Below are 23,042 nucleotides of genomic sequence, written 5' to 3'. Positions count from 1 at the left end.
ACACTGTACAGACACCCACCATGTGTACACACTGTTCAGACACCCATCGCGTGTACACACTGTACAGACACCATCGCATGTACACACTGTACAGACACCCACCGTGTGTACACACTGTACAGACACCCACCAGGTGTACACACTGTACAGACACCCACCAGGTGTACACACTGTACAGACACCCACCAGGTGTACACACTGTACAAACACCCACCAGGTGTACACACTGTACAGACACTCACCATGTGTACACACTGTACAGACAACCACCGTGTGTACACACTGTACAGACACCCACCGTGTGTACACACTGTATAGACACTCACCGTATGTACACACTGTACACACACTCACCGTGTGTACACACTGTAAAGACTACACATTATAGAGATACCCACCATATACATTATCTACAGGGACCCATTGTATGTACACTGTACAGACAACCACCGTGTGTACACACTGTACAGACACCATCGCATGTACACACTGTACAGACACCCACCGTATGTACACACTGTACAGACACCCACCGTGTGTACACACTGTAAAGACTACACACTATAGAGATACCCACCATGTACATTATCTACAGGGACCCATTGTTTGTACACTGTACAGACACCCACCGTATGTACACACTGTACAGACACCCACCGTGTGTACACACTGTACAGACACCCACCATGTGTACACACTGTACAGACACCCACCATGTGTACACACTGTACAGATACTATCGCATCTACACACTGTACAGACACCCACTGTATGTACACACTGTACAGACACCCACCGTGTGTACACATTGTACAGAGACCCACCATGTGTACACACTGTACAAAGACCCACCTTGTGTACACACTGTACAGACACCCACCGTGTGTACACACTGTACAGACACCCACCATGTGTACACACTATACAGACACCCAGCATGTGTAAACACTATACAGACACCCACCATGTGTACACACTGTACAGACACCCACCATGTGTACACACTGTACAGACACCCACCATGTGTACTCACTGTACAGACACCCACCGTGTGTACACACTGTACAGACACCCACCGTATGTACACACTGTACAGACACCCACCGTGTGTACACACTGTACAGACACCCACCGTATGTACACACTGTACAGACACCATCGCATGTACACACTGTACATACACCCACCGCGTGTACACACTGTACAGACACCCACCGTGTGTACACACTGTACAGACACCCACCTTGTGTACACACACCCACCATATGTACACACTGTACAGACACCAACCATGTGTACACACTGTACAGACACCCACCGTGTGTATACACTGTACAGACACCCACCGTATGTACACACTGTACAGACACCCACCGTGTGTATACACTGTACAGACACCCACCGTGTGTACACACTGTATAGACACCCACCGTATGTACACACTGTACAGACACCCACCGTGTGTACACACTGTACAGACACCCACCGTGTGTACACACTGTACAGACACCATCGCATGTACACACTGTACAGACACCACCGTGTGTACACACTGTACAGAGACCCACCATGTGTACACACTGTACAGAGACCCACCTTGTGTACACACACCCACCATATGTACACACTGTACAGACACCCACCATGTGTACACCTTGTACAGACACCCACCGTGTGTATACACTGTACAGACACCCACTGTATGTACACACTGTACAGACACCCACCGTGTGTATACACTGTACAGACACCCACCGTGTGTACACACTGTACAGACACCATCGCATGTACACACTGTACAGACACCCACCGTATGTACACACTGTACAGACATCCACCGTGTGTACACACTGTAAAGACTACACACTATAGAGATACCCACCATGTACATCATCTACAGGGACCCATTGTATGTACACTGTACAGACACCCACCGTATGTACACACTGTACAGACACCCACCATATCTACACACTGTATAGAAACCCACCATATGTACACACTGTACAGATACCCACCATATGTACACACGGTACAGACACCCACCGTGTGTACACACTGTACAGACACCCACCATATGTACACACTATACAGACACCCACCATGTGTACACACTGTACAGACACCCACCATATGTACACACTGTACAGACACCCACCGTGTGTACACACTGTACAGACACCCACCATATGTACACACTGTACAGACACCAACCATATGTACACACTGTACAGACACCCACCATGTGTACACACTGTACAGACACCCACCATATGTACACACTGTACAGAGACCCACAGAAGAGCACCCTTCTCTCTCTGTCGGTCTGTCGGTCTGACTCTCTCTCTCTCTTTCTCTCCCTCACACACACACACACACACACACACACACACACACACACACACACACACACATATATATATATATATATATATATACACAAATGCATCCATGTATTCGATACAAAAAAGGAAGAACACATTTTAAAGGAAAAACCTCCAAACCGTCTTTAAGACGAGTATTACCAACTCTCCAAAAATCACCACGAGTTTGTTCATCGGATTCACGCTTTTTTCTATTTGAAAGATCACGTCCATATTGTTACATTTAATTAATGTCAAAAAATTTGAATAACATAAAATCGTATCTTCTGTGTATTAGAATCAATGTCACATTGTGTGTCACAGCTATTCAATCCACTGATTGAATAAAATGATAATATTTACATTACGAAATTTTCAAATTTAAGCATCTTCAAACACGATTGAAAATATACAGTGGGGGTGTGTCGTGGTGGTTTTCAGCTATTTCGTAGTAATTGTGTCCCTCCGAGTCCCAACAAATCCCTTCAATCGTCCCAGAGGTTTGAGTAGGAAGCCTAATGGGTGTGTGTTGTAGTGTTGTCAATACATCATCGTGTTGGACTTCCCAAAAGTAGACGTGTTCATGTGTTGAAATCAAAATCTGAGAGCCATCTGGTGAGATATCGCCCCCGGATGAATCACGAGAATGTAGGTTAGATAAATGGTGTAAATGAAAGTGTGTTGATAACTCTACTGTTGTATTACTGTCCCACATGTCTTTGGCTATGCGAGCAATTTTTCTATCGTGATCATGATGGCTTGATATAATGTACGCGTTGCCATGCCTATCTATCATCAAAGTATCAGAGGTGTAATCCCACCTGTAAGAAAAATAGAGAGGAAATGGGGTTTTCTTTTCTCAAATACTTGCGTACCTGCCTCTTTTGCTGTTGTTGTTTTTAAACTTCATTCAACCATAAAAGGTGAAGATAACGAACAGTGTTCAATCCCATAACTTGTATAAGCAAAACAAAACAGAGAGTTAGGCAACCACCAACCCCTGGACACACCAGAGGTGGGATCAGATGTCACACTCAGTTTGACTACGGGTGACTCCATTTACCTCATCAAGATGTAGGGCTCAAGGCGGGTGTGACCGGTCGATAGGGGATGCTTACTCCTCCTAGGCACCCAATCCCATCTCTGGTGTGCCCAGGGGTCTGTGTTTACCCAACTCTATTTTGTATTGCTTGTATGAGTTATGAAATTGATTACTGTTCGTTATTTTCGCCTTTTTATGTATATATAAGCGTCACACTCACTGATAATGGAAAACAGATACATTGGGCAGAATCTGATCGGAATAGATGAAATCAGGCTCTTCAACTCGATAAATCGTACCGTGGTCTCCAACATAAATACAAGTTGTGTCACCACAAGGACCAACAGCAATGTCCTCCCAGTCGTGGTTTTGGGCAGGAAATAACCTCAGAGTGGAAATGATGTCTGCGTTGGAGGCGTTGATGGCATAAACATTATGGTCTCGTTTCTGACTGTCGTTGTGTGTATACAGTACGCCACGGTGTTTCCGACTTGCTGCTATCCCAGAAGCATCAGAAACTCGTGAATTCTCCATATGTTTCACAAGCTTCGCATCTCTAAATCTCGGACCTAAAATGGAGGAAAAATAGAATTACTCGTTTTGTTTGGAAAGAAACCAAAAAAATTTCGCAAGTTGTTAACAGTCGTTATGATTTGTAAAGTTTTGATTTTTTTCCATGAAAGGTGAAGATAACGAATAATGATCAATCTCATAACTGCTATAAGCAATACAAAATAGAGAGTTGGGCAAACACGGACCCCTGGATATACCAGAGGTGGGATCAGGTGCCTAGGAGGAGTAAGCATCCCCTGTCAACCGGTCACACCCGCCGTGAGCCCTCTGTCTTGATCAGGTAAACGGAGTTATCCATAATCAAAATCAGTGTGCCAAGAACGGCATAATAATCAGTATGAAAGACGTCAGACAGCATTGACCCAATGTTAGGTTGTATTGGCAAACTAGATCGTTATAACGACCATGAAATTTGCGAAATACTGACTTTAAACAAGACTGTTGGAACCTCTGTACCACCAACTTGTTTGCCAGTAGCCTACTTGGATTAAAAAACTGACCATAAACAGAACAAGCTCTTGCGTATCGAATCAGTTGAGAGATATAAACACCATATGCAGGTGATAATGGAATATTGCTACATAAATATGGAAAATTGACGATTGAGAAGCTTAAATCATCCCGTTTGTTATAAAGTCAGGGGTGTGATTTTTCCTCTTTTCAGAGGAAACCTCTGATTTGCTCTATTTTCGAAAAAATGAAACACTAGCTGGATTTGATCTAGTTGCAGAAAATGATATTTTTCCAGGTAGAGTGAGGTGATTTCCTCCCTTTTTGACCAGTTTTCCTCTGATTTCTGAGGAATTCAGTCACATCCCTGTAAAGTTGAGTTGTCAGTTTGCCGTTAATATTTCCTGTTAATAAAATATTTAAGTATGAAGCAGAAGTGGACGACTCTGTTTTTGCTGTTTTTTATTTCGAGTTCACGGGGATATATCGAATCGACATATGAATGAAAATTATTATTGTTAATAAATAATACGTCGTCGATATATCTAAATGTCGAATTAAAGGCCACAGCAAGAGATTTTTTTCTTCTCACGTAGAAGTTTTTGAATAAATTCTGCGTTTCCATGTGAAAGCATATATGAACTAGAGATTGTTTTTATGAGAGAGAAAATGTCTCCCCAGCTTCCCAAATTTGAAATGCTCCAAATGAAACCTCCTCCCTATAATGGAGGAGAAAGCATGAGCAGGAACATAGACATTATGAACTCCGATAAGCCACATAGGAGAAGTGTTCACAAACTATTTTACACCCTCCACCTCTCAGATCGTCCTGTCCCTACAATATGCACATCTGCAAATGGCATTGAAGTATTGTACAAAATTTCAAATATATCCGACATGCATATAGGAGAAGTGTTGCCAAACTATTTTACATCCTCCACATCGCTTAGATCCACTGTAACCTTTAGGAAAATAATTGGATCCTCTTGTCTCGACAATATGCACATCTATAAATGGCAATGAAGTATTGTACAAAGTTTCAAATCTATCAGATAAAACATATAGGAGGAGAAGCATTCACAAGATTTTGTGACAGACAGACGGACAGAAAGTACAAAAAAATAATATGTAACCCCCCCCCCCCCCGAAAGAGGGGAGAGCTAACAATTACCAGTGATATTCACTTCTGTATGTGCAAGCAGTAAAGGATTCCAACAAAGAACACATCTTATTTACCTTCTCCCAAAATCCCATTAATTACACTAAATATCACAAGTATCCACGCAAGGAACAAGAATCTGTACATTTTCAATAACGTTTTGACAACCCATGAACCTAGAGATCTCAAGTGATAAAAGTGTATACTCGTAAAAGGTCATGCAATTGTGACAAAGGTTATCATGCCACTGTCTGTCTTATTCTCTTATTATTACGAAATTTGTGGAATATGTCTGCCGAAAATCTTAAACCTTTGTAGTCGTTCGACCAGATGCTTGGCTGTCTCCAGAAATCTCCGACGAGCAGAGAGTCTGGTAAAGACTCACGATAACAAGTGTTACCGTTAGGGATCATTAATTTAGTTTCAATTTCATTCTCTTCGACAGAAATGATCGATTTCGAATCTAATATTAATGAGTTGATTTTTCATTATCTTAAACAGCAAATTCAGTCTATCACAAATTTCTTTGGAAGTCGTTATTTTGGAGGAATGTTGAATCAACCAAATAAATTAAATACCGATATTTTGGTAAGCCTCGTTCTCACGTTATAAATCTTATCCTGAGTCTTTACCAGACTCTCTGCTCGTTGGAGATTTACGGAGACAGTCGAGCGTCTGATTACACTAAAACCTTTGTAAACAAGTTCCAGGTTCTTATCTTACTTCCATTTATTCGAGGGAAATTTCTCAATATAATCTGGATGTCTCAAGCAGTTGCATTGTTTTCATAAATCAATGTTGAATGTAACTTATAATAGAAAACAGAACAGGTTTCGAAAATATGAATTTTTCATTGAGGTTGGTTAGTTGTATATTGTTTAACGTCCCGCTCGAGAATCTTTTACCCATATGGAAAATTCCCCATTTCCGGTGAAGGGCTGCAAAATTTAGACCTATTATCGGCGCTTAAGGCCTTTGAGCAGGGGATAATCTTTATCGTGCCACACCTGCTGTGACACGGGACCTTGGTGTTTGTGGTCTCATCGGAAGGACTGTCCCATTTAGTTGCCTCATACGACAAGCAAATGGTACTGAGGACCTATTCTAACCCGGATCCACACGATTATCAACTCTGCATAACAATGAATTACGATGGAAGATGTAAGTAAAATAACAATCAAATCATAGTGAAACAGCGCTTTGCCATGAAGGTTGTCAATACTGAAAGTAAGAGTTATCGTTCTTGACAAATCAACTGAAAGAAAAACTATGATCTATTATAAAAACCATGATACATATGAAATTGTGTATTTCTCTCGTAACAACTTGATACAGATGAGAAAACTCGTATTCAAAGATCTAAAATTGCCATAGAGGGGATGATTTTTTTCTGCTTTAAGTAGTTAACTACATGTACCTTTCCAATAAAAAGGTTACCTGATTGATGATACATGTGTAACTCTATATCATGAACTGAAAAGCCTACGTTTGAAAGTTTCTTTACAATATTATCAGACATAACATTACTTACAATTAGATACACTGTATAATTCAATAAGAAATAATCAGGATTCATTTTTATGACATTGCTGTTACAAAATAGCAAATGTACAATTCATATCGGAAAGGATCAATTCAGAGTTACAGAAGAAGACTATTGTGCCGGACTTGGTTTTAGTCTTACGGAAAGCTCATCTTTATTCGTTCTATTTTACTAAACAAATGGAATAAGTTATTTTTCACACACTACAATGCCCTTATATGTGGATGTAGGAGGCAAGACACATTTATCCCCAGCAAGGGAATACACCTGTTATTTGTGGATATAGGAGGATAGACACATTTATCCTCAGCAAGGGAGTACACCTGTTATTTATGGATATAGGAGGATAGACACATTTATCCCCAGCAAGGGAATACATCTGTTATATGTGGATATAGGAGGATAGACACATTTATCCTCAGCAAGGGAATACATCTGTTATATGTGGATATAGGGGATAGACACATTTATCCCCAGCAAGGGAATACACCTGTTATTTGTGGATATAGGAGGATAGACACATTTATCCTCAGCAAGGGAATACACGTTATATGCGGATATAGGATTATAGACACATTTATCCTCAGCAAGGGAATACACCTGTTATATGTGGATATAGGAGGATAGACACATTTATCCTCAGCAAGGGAATACACCTGTTATTTATGGATATAGGAGGATAGACACATTTATCCCCAGCAAGGGAATACATCTGTTATATGTGGATATAGGAGGATAGACACATTTATCCTCAGCAAGGGAATACATCTGTTATATGTGGATATAGGGGGATAGACACATTTATCCCCAGCAAGGGAATACACCTGTTATTTGTGGATATAGGAGGATAGACACATTTATCCTCAGCAAGGGAATACACGTTATATGCGGATATAGGATTATAGACACATTTATCCTCAGCAAGGGAATACACCTGTTACATGTGGATATAGGAGGATAGACACATTTATCCTCAGCAAGGGAATACACCTGTTCTTCAGTATTCAACAAATCTTTCCCGAAAAAATCCTGATTGGCAACTACAGCAATTTTGCAACTACAGCAATTTTTTTATACACATGCACTTAAGTCGAGTAACACACAATAAATGATTATTGTCCTCGGAACAAAGTCCGATACCTCAAGATATAGTTGCAATTAATTGCTTTTACTTAATGCTTTTTATATGAATAATGAACATGCATTTAACTTGATTATTGAAGGAAATATGCATTTAATATCCCAGTCAATGGGTTGGATGAATATGACTTACCGTACCTATACTGGATTCCTAAACTTCATAAAAACCCCTATAAACAAAGATGCATTGTTGGATCCAGTAAATGCTCTAACAAGCCCCTATCTTTGCTCCTCACGAAAATATTAACAGCTCTGAAGGAGAAACGTACAGTGCGACTACATATACAAGGTGAAGATAACGAACAGTGATCAATCTCTTAACTCCTATAAGCAATACAAACTAGATATGTCAGAAGTGGAGATAACAACATCAAAACGTATGACTTTTCAACACTTTATACGATCATTACTCACGATAAATTGAAGACTAGACATTTTGACATCATAGACAGTTTCTTCAACAAAAATGGAAAACGCAAATATTCATATCTACTGATCAGTCGTCTAAATTATTATTTTGTTACACGCCACACGGATTCCACATACAGGTACTCTGAAGTTGAGGAGTTCCTCATTGACAATATCGTCGTGGTCTTTGGTGATCAGGTCTTCCAACAGTCGGTTGGAATCCTCATGAGTACGAATTGTGCTCCTTTCTTAGCTGACCTGTTTTTATATTCCCATGAATCAGAATTTATTCAAAAACTTGTACGTGAGAAGACAAAAAATCTCTTCCTGTGGCCTTCAATTCGACAATTAGATACATTGACGACGTTTTATCTATTAACAATAACAATTTTCATTCATTTGTCGATTCGGTATATACTAGTGAACTCGAAATAAACGACAACACAGAGTCGTCCATTCTGCTTCATACTTAGATATTTTATTGAAAGTAGATATTAACGTCAAACTAACAACTCAACTTTATGACAAACGGGATGATTTAAGCTTTTCCATCGTCAACTTCCCATATTTATGTAGCAATATTCCATTATGACCTTCATATGGTGTTTATATCTCTCACCTGATTCGATACGCAAGAGCTGAGATTGTTCTGCTTATGGTCAGTTTTTTTAATCGAAGCAGGCTACTGTACATTGTGTAGACACCCACCGGATGTATACTATATATAAACATCCACCGAAGGTGCATTGTTCAGACACCCACTGAGTGCACACTGTACAAAATCCGCGAAACAATGTGACGTCATAATTGAAATAAGTATATCACTAAGTATATATTAAATTCCGATTTTATTTTTGATTTAAGTTTAATTTATGCATAAAATAAACCATGCAGCTACTAAGATCCAACGAAATGCTATACTGCTGTTGTGTAATTTTTGTCTGATCGATATCATTTAATAACTTTTAAAGTGATGACTTATAAACGATGCTGATTGGTTGAAAAATTCGTTTGATTTCTCTGTCAAAATTTCGTTCGGAGTTCATCTGCACTAAGCACGCGGGACTATTTTTCTCTGGAATGCGTCTTCCCCGTTCTAATTTTAGCGCTATTTATAGAACGGGATTTTCCACACAAGCATTGTATATAACGAAATGCATTTGTTTGATTTTTGTTTTTCATTGCTATCAAAAATTAGCACAACTAAAGATATGAATAAAATACAAATTAATTTAAAGAAACAACATACATAGGCGATGACGTGGCAGAATAGTCAATTTGATGACGTAGACCACTTACTGGTAGAAGTGGACAGATTACACGAGTTCCCGGTATGAATCATCTGCTTTACGAAATCGATAACATGCCGGAGCAAGTGGCGACTTCTGATCTGGTAAATATCAATGAAATTGAACTGCGTTATATGGGGCTCAGTCAACGAGTGCGTTTTGAACGTTTTCCTCGATATTGAAATGGAGCCGAATTCGAGATCGATAACATGACGGAGCAAGTGGCGACTTCTGATCTGGTAAATATCAATGAAATTGAACTGCTTTATATGGGGTTCGGTCAATGAGTGCGTTTTGAACGTTTTCCTCGATATTGAAATGGAGCCGAATTCCATTCCACCGTTCCAACGACACAACCAGTGTTCAACGTCTCCTCCAACACGATGCAGCATAAATCCAGTCACCACTTGTTATCTTCCTTTATATTTAATTCAACTTTTAACCATTGCACCTTTAATTTGGCGTATAATCCATTTAAATCTGCACAGTAACTGTTCCTGACCTGAACGCACAGCTTTCATTCTAGCCTATATGTATTCCTACGCGCAATTTCAGAAACGTTAATTCAAGCTATTTGATGAGAGAAACTATTTGTTTTTCTATCTTAAAAACATAATTAAATGATAAGAAATAAAACTTATAATTCTTTGTTTGATGCATGTATCAAACGAAACATTGGACGGAAAACTTTTTCCGTCCAATGTTTCGTTTGATACATGCATCAAACAAAGAATTATAAGTTTCATTTCTTAAATGAACGTAAACTGATGACGTCATGACTATACATCGAGTGACGTTGACACATGCAAGGAATTTGTTTATGTGTGCCATGCAAATATCGACAAAATGTGGAGTATTTGAAATATATGACATGGGATATATGGAATATATATGTGAAACGCTGAGAATTTATTGATATTAAGAAGGTATGTTGATATCATTCATTGACAATTAACGGAGAAAACATTCCATTTAGCATGTCGATCCGATTTTTCTCTGTCACACACTGAAATAAAACTGCAAAAGTAGCACATTAGGCCGCATACTTTTAGAGACTTTTTATACACCGTGTGAAAGGTCATAAACTAATGTACACGGCAATTACTGATAGAATCGTCTGTTAAGAAAACTTTTAAAGAAAACTGCATAGTATCAGTGTAAAATGTAAAACATGGGCTAGATGGTTTCGTGTTTAAATGTTCAATAATTATTTCTTATTGAAAGTGGTAGGGTTCTATCAGTAATTCTGATATACTATGGGTATTTTACCGTCATTATCGCCAGTTAGACCAATATTTAAATCTTGGGATAATGTGCTACTTTTACATTTTCTATTAAAGTACCTCCATGATCTATTTATAAGTCATGCAATGACGTCATACGGAAGCGCATGTTTGTCATGTTGTTATGATACAAAATGTTCTCATGTAAACAACCAAATTAGTTTTAAGAGTTAGTAGCTCCCTCTCTGTGTAAGACAGATTTTAAAAATTATGCAGTATACGTGCATAAATGAAGCATGACCTGCCTTAACATACCCGCGACAGAATTCCACCCAATGTATCCTGTATATTCACCCACCAAATGTACATTGCACAGACGGCCAACAAATGTGTACTGTAAATACATTACCTAAAATACACGGTATGGACAGCCATCTAATCTACATTGTATATTCACTCACTAAATATACAGACACCTATAAGCTGTCGCAACACTCACCGAATGTACACTCTAGGAACACCTACCACATGTCTACTGTTCAGACATCCAATGGATATACAATGTACACTCACCGAATGTACACTCTAGCAACACCTACCACATGTCTACTGTTCAGACATCCAATGGATATACAATGTACACTCAACGAATGTACACAGGCAAATGTGCCTCACGTGAATTTCACGTGAAATGCTGTTCACGTGAAATTCACATGAACCTTTCACGTGAAATTCACGTAAATTTCATGTGAATTTCACGTGAAAAGTGATTCACGTGAAATTCACGTTAATATGTCCACATGAATTTCACGTGAATCACTTTTCACGTGAAATTCACGTTAAAATATTCACATGAATTTCACGTGAAAAGCATTATATCACTTTTCACATTAGTTCCTTGCGAAAATTTAAATGTGATTTGATTTTCGCAAGGAAATAATGTGAACGTTGATTCACGTGAATTTCACGTGAAAAGATTCACACGAATTTCACGTGAAATTTCTTCATGTGAAATTCACACGAACAATTTCACACGAATTTCACATGAAAAGCTATTCACGTTAAAAATTTCACAAGAAAAGCGATTAAAGTGAAATATTCACACTTTTTAATATATTCAAGCGAAAAAATAAATAAAATTAAGGTAAAATATAAAACGATATGGAGATTAGGCAATTCAAAAGTTAGAGTACATTTATAAAATGTAGGCAAACGACCAATAAAGTAGATCTCACGCCTCCCTGTCCTCGTTTATTTGCGAAATTATAAACTTGCATTGTAGTTCTGTACGCAGTATGATTACATGTACTTTCCACACATGATTTCTCTCATTTCCCATCATTTTTTCTCTTAAGAATTAAAATATAAATTAAATCTCCCATCATCATAGATATTAATGAAAGCACATTTTCCAACTACTTGAAGAATCACTATATTGATAGAGTTAGAATATGCAACTTCAAAACCACGAATTTTTTTACACATGGAAATTACTATTTTACAGCAAAATCAGAAAGAGCTATGAATTAAAACTAATAAGACCATTTGAAATTTCCATTTGTGAGAGTAGTACGTTTTAAATAGCTAAGAATATTTGCCCACCCTTTAGAAATTGAAACTGGTGGATATTCAAAACCATGCATTCCAAAAGATTGTTGTTTTTGTCAGTTTTGTAAAACTACTGAAAATGATTTAAAGTTTTTATCTCGCTGCTTTATGATGTTAGTAATAGGCTACTTGTCGGAGTGCACTTGGGCTGTTTACATACATGTGATTTGAGGGTACTTATTGTGCAGGTGGGAAAAATGTCATGATATTGTTTTCCGCTGTCGGTAGTTTGGCATCAATTTTAATTACCCCCCCCCCCCTTATTAGATACATCGAGAATAATTACCGGTGTGATACCTTGGAAGCTGGTGTATGCATAAAGTTAGACTTATTGGAAATTGCTGATACACGCATGTACAAATGAAAATTTTCTATCAGCCGTATTCACCATCCCGAATTTGTAGATCGTCAATCAAAAGGAAAACACAGATTTCTAGCACTCGGAAGAAAGCGAAAAACATGAACAATCCTTAACAATACTGTCCATGTATATTTAGATAACTTTTAAAAATATCTATAAAGCTTTACACTACAGTCAGATTCCGGTAATAGTTACAAGACTGTGACGTCACACTCGAGTAAGCCGTCTGACGCGTCTGACGTATGCAAGACAGCGAATGTGAAAGTACATAGAAACTCTACAGGTAAGATGAGATTGAGCATTGTAATATATAAATGTTCAGTGTAAATTCAAGCCATTAGGCTTATTACATTTATGTGATCTAACGTTCCTAATGCAACCGTTTATTTCAGACTGATGAGAATTACTTTAGACGGGGTACGTCAACGAATAGGCACGACAGCGAAAATACGGAAGTCACTTCGGGGACGTGTCGCAGAATCGCATAACTCTACACGGTTTGTTAATCTTTCCTTATTCATCAGAGAACATGGTAATCGTAATTCAGAACATAATTTTTATAATTTAATCGATCTACATATATATATATTGATTAGGGGTGCTAAGTAACGTTCTATTACATTCATAGAGACATCATCGAGATCAGGCACGTTGAAGGGGGGTGGGGGGGGGTGATGTGTAACAATGTCCATCGATTGTTATATATATCGTAATGCCAATAAAATGTATATATATTGGTTGCTCCCCCCTTTAACAATAGTTTTAAATGAGAAGAATGTAAGCTTGAAAGCTCTATCAATGTCAATCGTTTCATTTTAAGCAATGCATTTATATAGATTTCATCTAGATAATGAGGAATGCAAAGTCATTTTCAAATCGCCTCTGGACTAGAACATGACAATTTGAAAACATATTCCATGACTTCCTTCTGTATCTTGTATAATAATTATATTCTATTCTGTATGATGATATATAAAAGGTTATGTTTCTTTCAAACACAAATTATTGATAATTTTTCAACTTTTTTTTCTTCGTTTCTGCTACATCTACATGCAATTCCATTCATAGTACAGTATGTGTACATAAGCCAGGCTTAAGATGACTCCTTTTGTATATTGAACAGTCCTTTTAATACATAAATATTTCTTTTTCAGAGATTAAAAGAAAGAAAGAAAAGACAATGAAGACAACCATGTAAAAATAAATTCAATCAATTAAATTATCAGCAGATTGAAAGCAGATTTGTACTCCTTTTTGTGTTCATCTGAACCCGAGATTCAGGGTATCAAAATATCCATGTATGATTTAACGTTATAAAGTTTACGTGAAATTCACGTGAATTTTATGTGAAATTCATGTTAAAGATTTCACGTGAAATTCACGTGAATTTCACGTGAAATTCATGTGAATTTCACGTGATTTTTTTTCGTGTGAATTCACATTTGATGCTCTTTTAACGTGAATTTCACATAGAAATTTTCACGTGAAATTCATGTGAATTTCACGTGAAATTCACGTGAGGCACATTTGCCTGTGTACACTCTACAAATACTCATATGTTTACACAGATCCATCCATTTACATATATTGGATACAAATGAGAGAGAACAAATGTCAAGGGGAAACTTTACGAGAATCACCACAAGTTTCTTAATCGGATTCGTGAATTCAATTTGAAAGATCACGTCCGTATTGTTACATTTAATGTCTAAAGGTTTAGATAGCATGAAATTGTGTCTGCTGTATATTAGAATCAATATTATCCACATTGTGTGTCACGGCTATTCAATCCACTGATTGAATAAAATGATAATATTTACATTACGAATTTTTCATATTTAAGCATCCTCAAACACGATTAAAAATATACAGTGGGGGTGTGTCGTGGTGGTTTTCAGCTATTTCGTAGTAATTGTGTCCCTCCGAGTCCCAACAAATCCCTTCAATCGTCCCAGAGGTTTGAGTAGGAAGCCTAATGGGTGTGTGTTGTAGTGTTGTCAATACATCATCGTGTTGGACTTCCCAATAGTAGACGTGTTCATGTGTTGAAATCAAAATCTGAGAGCCATCTGGTGAGATATCGCCCCCGGAGGGTTCGTGGGATTGTAGATTAGATAAATGGGGTAAGCGAAAGTGTGTTGGTAACTCTACTGTTGTATTACTGTCCCACATGTCTTTGGTTATGCGAGCAATTTTTCTATCGTGATCATGATGGCTTGATATAATGTACGCGTTGCCATGCCTATCTACCATCAAAGTATCAGAGGTGTAATCCCACCTGTAAGAAAAATAGAGAGGAAATGGGGTTTTTTTTTTTTTTCCTTCTCTTTTTTCAAATACTTGTGTACATGGCTTTGGTGGAAAAAAGACTTGTAATTTTTGGTAACTTCATTCAAGTACATATATAAGCTTACAAAAGTTGAATCACACTCACTGATAATGGAAGGCAAATACATTGGGTAGAATCTGATCGGAATAGATGAAATCAGGCTCTTCAACTCGATAAATCGTACCGTGGTCTCCAACATAAATACAAGTTGTGTCACCACAAGGACCCACAGCAATGTCCTCCCAATCGTGGTTTTGGGCAGGAAATAACCTCAGAGTGGAAATGATAATTGCGTTGGAGGCGTTGATGGCATAAACATTATGGTCTCGTTTCTGACTGTCGTTGTGTGTATACAGTACGCCACGGTGTTTCCGACTTGCTGCTATCCCAGAAGCATCAGAAACTCGTGAATTCTCCATATGTTTTACAAGCTTCGCATCTCTAAATCTCGGAACTAGAATGGGGGAAATTGAATTACTCGTTTTATTTGGAAAGGAACCAAGATTTTGGCAAGATGTTTACAGTCGTGATTTGTAAAGTTTTGATTTTTTTTCCATATTAAAGCATATATCAATAATTTCAAGTAATATTCACTTCTGTTTATAGATTGATATGTGCAAGCATTAAAGGACTTCAACAAAGAACACGTCTTATTTACCTTCTCCCAAAATCCCATTCATTACACAAAAAATCACAAGTATCCACGGAAAGGCCAAGAATCCGTACATTTTCAATAACGCTGGAGATCTCAAGTGATAAAAGTGTATACTCGTAAAAGGTCATTCAAAGGTGACAAAGGTTATCATGCCACTGTCTGTCTTATTGCTGTGTACTGCAATATGTGAATTATGTTTCCCAAAAATTTGAAACCTTTGTAAATGAGTTTTTTTTATTTACATTTATTCGAGGGAAATTATCTTTACTCAATATAATCTGGATGTCCCTAGCAGGTGCAATGTTTTTATAAATCAGTGTTGAATTTAACATATAATAGAAAAAAGGCTCTGAATCATTGAGGTTGGTTGGTTGTATATTGTTTAACGTCCAGCTCGAGAATCTTTAACTCAACCGCTGCAAAATGTACACCTATGCTCGGCGCTTTCGGCCTTTGAGCAGGGAATATTTATCGTGCCACACTTGCTGCAACACGGGACCTCGGATTTGGCGATCTCAACCAAAGGACTGCCCCATTTAGTTGCCTCATACGACAAGCAAGGTGTACTGAGGACCTATTCTAACCCGGATCCACAAGATTATCAACTCTGCATATTAATGAATTACGATGGGAGGGGTATGTAAAACAAATCATAATGAAACAGCGCCTTGTCATAAAGAATATCAATCTGTAAGTAAGAGTTATTGTTCTTGACATGTCAACTGAAAGATAAAAATATGTTCTATTATAAAAACCATGATACATATGAAATTATGTATTTCTCTCATACCAAATCAATTTGGTATGAGATAAGAAAATTCGTATTCAAAGATCTTGCCATAGAGACGATGTTTTTTCTGCTTTAAGTAGTTAACTACTTTTCCAATAAAAAGGTTACCTGATTGATGATACGCCTATAGGATGAACTGAAAAGCCTACGTTTGAAAGTTTCTTTACAATATTGTCTGACATATATCACATTACTTTCAATTAGATACACTATAATTCGATAAGAAATATCCAGGATTCATTTTATGGTATTCCTGTTACAAAATAGTAAAATTAATGTACAATCCATATCGAAAAAGATCATTCAACGTAGCAAGAGAAACAGGAGTACCGCAAACGGTATACGCCCGTAGGACAGTGAAATTCAACCTGGAAGCATATTGTGCACTCTGGATTGATACAACACACATTCTGAATAGAAAAGCCTTAAAGTGGGTCATGGTGCACCAATCCATCTGACATGTGAACTGATTATTTATTAAATTTTCACTGAGATTGAGGTTGTGACAAAATGTTGGTGCAATATCTATTTATGATGATAAAAAGTCCAGGAAACCATTTGATCTACTTTTAGCCCTAAAGTAGGCCATGGTGAACCAATTAAGTTGAAATGTGAACTGATTATGTATTTCTCTGAAAGGGAGGTTGAGACTAAATTTCAGAGCAATACCTGTGACCATACACCAAAAAAAAATCTGGAAAACTGTTTGACCTACTTTTACCCCTAAAGTACTGTAGGTCGTAGTGCGCCAATCCAGCTGAAATGTCAACTGCACTTGTCTTCCTCCGAGAGGAAGCCTTTGACTAAATATCAGGGCAATATCTGTATCCGTAATGAAAAAAGCTCAGAAAACTGTCTGACCTATTTGTAGTCCAAAAGTAGGTCAAGGATGGACCAATCCTGCTGAAATGCAAACTGAACTTGTATTCCTCTGAGAGGAAGCATTTGACTAAATATTAGGGCAATATCTGTATCCGTAATGAAAAAAGCTTGGAAAACCCTTTGACCTATTTTTTCCAAAAAAGTAGGTCAAGGATGGACCAATCCAGCTGAAATGCAAACTCATTTTTACAGTTCTTGAGGAAATATTGTGACCAAATTTCAAAGTTGTACATGCATCCGTTACGGAAAAAAGTCCGGAAAACATGACCCGGGACGGACGGACGACCAGCCAGCCGGACAGACGCATAATACGTCCCGTCTAATGACGCGCGTATAAAAAAAACCCAATTGCATCGGAATTAGTTTTAATCTTTCAAAAAGCTCATCCATATTCGTTCTATTTTACTAAAGGAATGGAATAAATTATTTTTCACACACTACAATGCCCTAATATATGTGGATATAGGAGGATAGACACATTTATCCCCAGCAAGGGAATACACCTGCTATATGTGGATATAGGAGGATAGACACATTTATATGTGGATATAGGAGGATAGACACATTTATCCTCAGTAAGGGAATATATCTGCTATATGTGGATATAGGAGGATAGACATATTTATCCCCAGCAAGGGAATACACCTGTTATATGCGGATATAGGAAGATAGGCACATTTATCCTCAGCAAGGGAATACATCTGTTATATGTGGATATAGGAGGATAGACACATTTATCCTCAGCAAGGGAATACATCTGTTATATGTGGATATAGGAGGATAGACACATTTATCCTCAGCAAGGGAATACACCTGTTATATGTGGATATAGGAGGATATACACATTTATCCTCAGCAAGGGAATACACCTGTTATATGCGGATATAGAAGGATAGACCCATTTATCCTCAGCAAGGGAATACACCTGTTATATGCGGATATAGGAGGATAGACACATTTATCCTCAGCAAGGGAATACATCTGTTATATGTGGATATAGGAGGATAGACACATTTATATGTGGATATAGGTGGATAGACACATTTATCCCCAGCAAGGGAATACACCTGTTTTTCAGTATTTCTTCAACAGCAGAATGAATTCCCGAAAAGGTTCTTGATTGGCAAGTGCAGCAATTATTTGGTTGGCATGCTTTTATACGTGACACATATACTTAAGTCGAGTAACACAGAATGAATTACCATTGTCCTCGGAACAAAGTCTGCTACCTTGAGATACTTGATTGGGTTTGGGTACAAGGAATTTACAATTTGCATTCACTTAATACTTTTATATGAAAAATGAACATGCGTTTTAACTAGATTATTGAAGGAAACAAGTATAGCTTTTTAACAAAGCTTTCCGTCTTTAGGAACAACCTTATACAGTAAACTGTTATAAATGAATGATATTCTATAAGTATTTATATTTTTATTAAATGACCACACAATCAAACTTTTCTAAAATGGTAAATCTGATATAAAATCAAGTTTTAAAACAACGCCTACTAGAAACTGTTGTACAATAATTTTTCTAGTATGACTCAAAGGTATGCAGATAATTTTAGCGGAATAAATTCTAGCGGAGAAGGAAGAGGTATTTCCTTGCAATTACTGAAGTCGCAATTAGGTGCATATTTGGCGAGTGAAATTTTGGCGGAAAGCTATCAAAGCGCTAAAATAAGCTATATTTATCACCCCGCGGGGAAAAAAACTGCTATACGATATCTGGAGAAATGATTAACCACAACTAATACTTTAGAATCATCATAAACAAGATTTTGTCATACACACTGACAGATTCAGGGATGAAAATTCTCTATTTTTCTCTCTTCGCAAAATGAAGTATAACGATAAAACTATAAATCTGCACATACTAAAGTGTCCTAGCCGGTGTTGGTATCTGCACATACTAAAGTGTCCTAGCCGGTGTTAGTATCTGCACATACTAAAGTGTCCTAACCGGTGTTGGTATCACATACTAAAGTGTCCTAGCCGGTGTTGGTATCACATACTAAAGTGTCCTAGCCGGTGTTGGTATCACATACTAAAGTGTCCTAGCCGGTGTTGGTATCACATACTAAAGTGTCCTAGCCGGTGTTGGTATCACATACTAAAGTGTCCTAGCCGGTGTTGGTATCTGCACATACTAAAGTGTTCTAGCCGGTGTTAGTATCTGCACATACTAAAGTGTTCTAGCCGGTGTTAGTATCTGCACATACTAAAGTGTTCTAGCCGGTGTTAGTATCTGCACATACTAAAGTGTCCTAGCCAGTGTTGGTATCTTCACATACTAAAGTGTCCTAGCCGGTGTTGGTATCTGCACATACTAAAGTGTCCTAGCCGGTGTTGGTATCTGCACATACTAAAGTGTCCTAGCCGGTGTTGGTATCACATACTAAAGTGTTCTAGCCGGTGTTGGTATCACATACTAAAGTGTTCTAACCGGTGTTGGTATCACATACTAAAGTGTTCTAGCCGGTGTTGGTATCACATACTAAAGTGTTCTAACCGGTGTTGGTATCACATACTAAAGTGTTCTAGCCGGTGTTGGTATCACATACTAAAGTGTCCTAGCCGGTGTTGGTATCACATACTAAAGTGTCCTAGCCGGTGTTGGTATCACATACTAAAGTGTCCTAGCCAGTGTTGGTATCTGCACATACTAAAGTGTTCTAGCCGGTGTTAGTACCTGCACATACTAAAGTGTTCTAGCCGGTGTTAGTATCTGCACATACTAAAGTGTCCTAGCCGGTGTTGGTATCTGCACATACTAAAGTGTCCTAGCCGGTGTTGGTATCACATACTAAAGTGTCCTAGCCGGTGTTGGTATCACATACTAAAGTGTTCTAGCCGGTGTTGGTATCACATACTAAAGTGTCCTAGCCGGTATTGGTATCACATACTAAAGTGTCCTAGCCGGTGTTGGTATCTGCACATACTAAAGTGTCCTAGCCGGTGTTGGTATCATTTAGGATATTGTTTTGGGTACATGTAACTACGTAACCGAGACCTTTATATTACCAACATCCATCTCCATCAGTTTATCATATTGACAGTAAAAGACAAAAAGCGGATAATAATGGGATATAAACTCTTCTCATATCAGGGGAATATCATGTCTATTATGGCGTTTATCAAAACAAACAAATCACATTCAATTTAATGACACGAATAGTTGAAGAAATAACAATAATTTTTCTTTTCAAAAGACACAAATGCATCCATGCAAAATTACTTTGGCTGCAAGAGGATACAAATTCAAAAGGTATTATCAAAGCACGTCATTGTCGCGTGTTTGTAGTCGCTGCACCCAAAGACAGTTATGGCGCTCCATGTGACAGCCAGACTGACGCTGTCCTTGGGCATGTCACAGAGAGCTGGTTTTATCAGCGTATTGCAAGTGAACAAGACATAAACCATGTGTTTGTGCAATATTCCTCAATGCTAGAGATAGCCATAAGCGACTTAAGAAGTATTAGAAGCACGTTTTAGGATTCCACGTCATATTGGGTGGATTTTCTACATGTTATAATTTCCAGCCTTCTGCAACATGTCAGTAGGATGTTTGTTTTTACTTCAATAGTCAATTGGCTCGTCATCAATGCTTTAGCTTCTAATCCATGAAAAGTATGTCCAAAGAATGTTCAATGTTTTATACGCCCGTCTAGGTGGTATGTATTTAATACAGTACAGCGATGTCTGTACGTCCGTCCATTCGGGGATTTCCGTTTCTATTTTCAATTCCCTGTCGCATATCAAGCTGACACATTTTGTAAATTTGATTTTTTGACATCTCTTGCAGATAGGAGGATTTCCCCTTTATTTGATATATGGAGGTATATGATTTGTCCCTCTATTACCCCCCCCCCTCCCCCGCGCAGTTTTCACGTGAGGACCTTCTTATTTTTTTTATAGTTTGTGTATGGGTATTGAAGATATGTATGTGGTAAGGATTTTAATTTTCTTCTATTTTGGGGGAAATTACAAGTTGTTGATTAATCAATTTGGGGGGAACATTACAATGTATATAGTGCATGGTTAATCCATTTGTTTTCAAGTTAAAACCTTTGTAAACAACTTGAAGATGTGCGTGCAAGGACTTTGATTCCCAATAATTTTGTAATTCCCTTTAAAGTTTGAAATAATTACAGGTTGTTGAGCTCAGTAAATTTGGTGACATATTTGACACACGGCACTCTTGTTTTGTCTATCTACATGTACCTCCTATTACAGCTTTTAAGCTACAGTGTAGCAGGGGCGGATCCAGGAATTGCGATTAGGGGGGAGCGCACAACATTTTGAGGCAGGGATCTGGAAACTCCTGGATTTTACAGATTTTATAGGGCTAGAAATATCTCTCCTATGCTGTCATTTTTACTATTGTCTGTCATTTTCAGGGCCGTAAATTAACCTTCAATTTGGAGGAGGCAGGAAATTAGGCGGGGGTCTGGGGGCCGCCCAGGCCCCCAGACGCTGAGCACATTTTGTGCACACTGAACACGTTTCGTGCAAAATCCTTGATTCTAGGGCCTTCTAAGATGTTACTTGACTAACTCATTCTAAAAGAAAGATTTGGAATGCTTTTTAAGGGAGGTATCATGTTCTTAGTTATTGGAAACAACATAAATTCTAATGAACTTTAAATTTTAATTTTTTTTGGCTCAAAAGTTGGAGGAGGCAGCTGCCTCCTCCGCCTCCATGTAATTTACGGCCCTGATTTTTGATAAGGTGAAATAAATAAAATGACGCAAATGTTAAGGGTTTTTAGAAAAAATGTAAGTTTTCCCAATAAAAGTAATTAAATAAATAAAAAGATTTTGTCATTTATTTCTCCGAGAGTGGAAGAAATTATTGCTTTTTCTATCGTTTACATTCTTCTAATTAAGAGACCACGATTTAGCTTAAATTTGAAAATTTTTGGGGGCACGCGCCGGCTGCGCCCCCCTCCCCCTTAAATCCGCCACTGGCTATAGCCTTTTATTCATACAACGCAAAAGAAAGTACCGGTATATCGGAAGGCTGATACTACCGTCAGTAAAGTTCTACAATGCTTCATAAAAATTCCCTACATAAGCTTGGGACGGGCGTAATATGTATGGTTTTCGGTACTCTTATTTACCAATACACATGTAGAACGATTTTACAAAGTGCAGTCTTTCTTAATGTAACGTAAATTGAAAGTAGTTATCATTATTATTTTGCTTTCATTTTCAATCAATGTAACA

General features: G+C 37.9%; 2 protein-coding genes and 1 long non-coding RNA gene across 3 annotated transcripts; 1 reads left to right on the top strand and 2 right to left on the bottom strand.

Annotated features, from left to right (window-relative positions):
- Window positions 1–2,641: 2,641 nt before the first annotated feature.
- On the bottom strand, window positions 2,642–5,814 carry LOC125679626 (uncharacterized). Its single transcript, XM_048918999.2, has 3 exons — window positions 5,665–5,814; window positions 3,626–3,974; window positions 2,642–3,184 (listed from the first exon to the last, which is right to left on the bottom strand). The coding sequence occupies exons 1-3, from the start codon at window positions 5,732–5,734 to the stop codon at window positions 2,755–2,757; spliced, it is 849 nt and encodes a 282-aa protein (XP_048774956.2). The 5' UTR covers window positions 5,735–5,814; the 3' UTR covers window positions 2,642–2,754.
- A 7,256-nt stretch (window positions 5,815–13,070) lies between these two features.
- Window positions 13,071–14,395, top strand: LOC125660857 (uncharacterized). Its single transcript, XR_008800729.1, has 3 exons — window positions 13,071–13,442; window positions 13,552–13,656; window positions 14,314–14,395. It is a non-coding gene; the product is annotated as an uncharacterized LOC125660857 (long non-coding RNA).
- A 450-nt stretch (window positions 14,396–14,845) lies between these two features.
- On the bottom strand, window positions 14,846–16,282 carry LOC125679625 (uncharacterized). The gene is made up of 3 exons (XM_048918998.2): window positions 16,147–16,282; window positions 15,594–15,942; window positions 14,846–15,437 (listed from the first exon to the last, which is right to left on the bottom strand). The coding sequence occupies exons 1-3, from the start codon at window positions 16,214–16,216 to the stop codon at window positions 15,008–15,010; spliced, it is 849 nt and encodes a 282-aa protein (XP_048774955.1). The 5' UTR covers window positions 16,217–16,282; the 3' UTR covers window positions 14,846–15,007.
- Window positions 16,283–23,042: the final 6,760 nt, after the last annotated feature.

This window comes from Ostrea edulis, chromosome 2 (assembly GCF_947568905.1).
Source record: "Ostrea edulis chromosome 2, xbOstEdul1.1, whole genome shotgun sequence".
NCBI lineage: Eukaryota > Metazoa > Mollusca > Bivalvia > Ostreida > Ostreidae > Ostrea > Ostrea edulis.
Note: the sequence above shows the minus strand (reverse complement) of the source record. Positions and strands in the feature narration are given on the sequence as shown.

Bases quoted from the DNA above. Each gene is read 5' to 3' on its own strand.
- LOC125679626 (XM_048918999.2), bottom strand. From the start codon at position 5,734: ATGTACAGATTCTTGTTCCTTGCGTGGATACTTGTGATATTTAGTGTA. The intron at 3,975-5,664 runs GTAAATAAGATG...CCTCCATTTTAG, and splicing joins TAATGGGATTTTGGGAGAAG to GTCCGAGATTTAGAGATGCG. The intron at 3,185-3,625 runs GTGAGTGTGACG...TTTTTCTTACAG, and splicing joins GTATCTGTTTTCCATTATCA to GTGGGATTACACCTCTGATA.
- LOC125679625 (XM_048918998.2), bottom strand. From the start codon at position 16,216: ATGTACGGATTCTTGGCCTTTCCGTGGATACTTGTGATTTTTTGTGTA. The intron at 15,943-16,146 runs GTAAATAAGACG...CCCCCATTCTAG, and splicing joins GAATGGGATTTTGGGAGAAG to TTCCGAGATTTAGAGATGCG. The intron at 15,438-15,593 runs GTGAGTGTGATT...TTTTTCTTACAG, and splicing joins GTATTTGCCTTCCATTATCA to GTGGGATTACACCTCTGATA.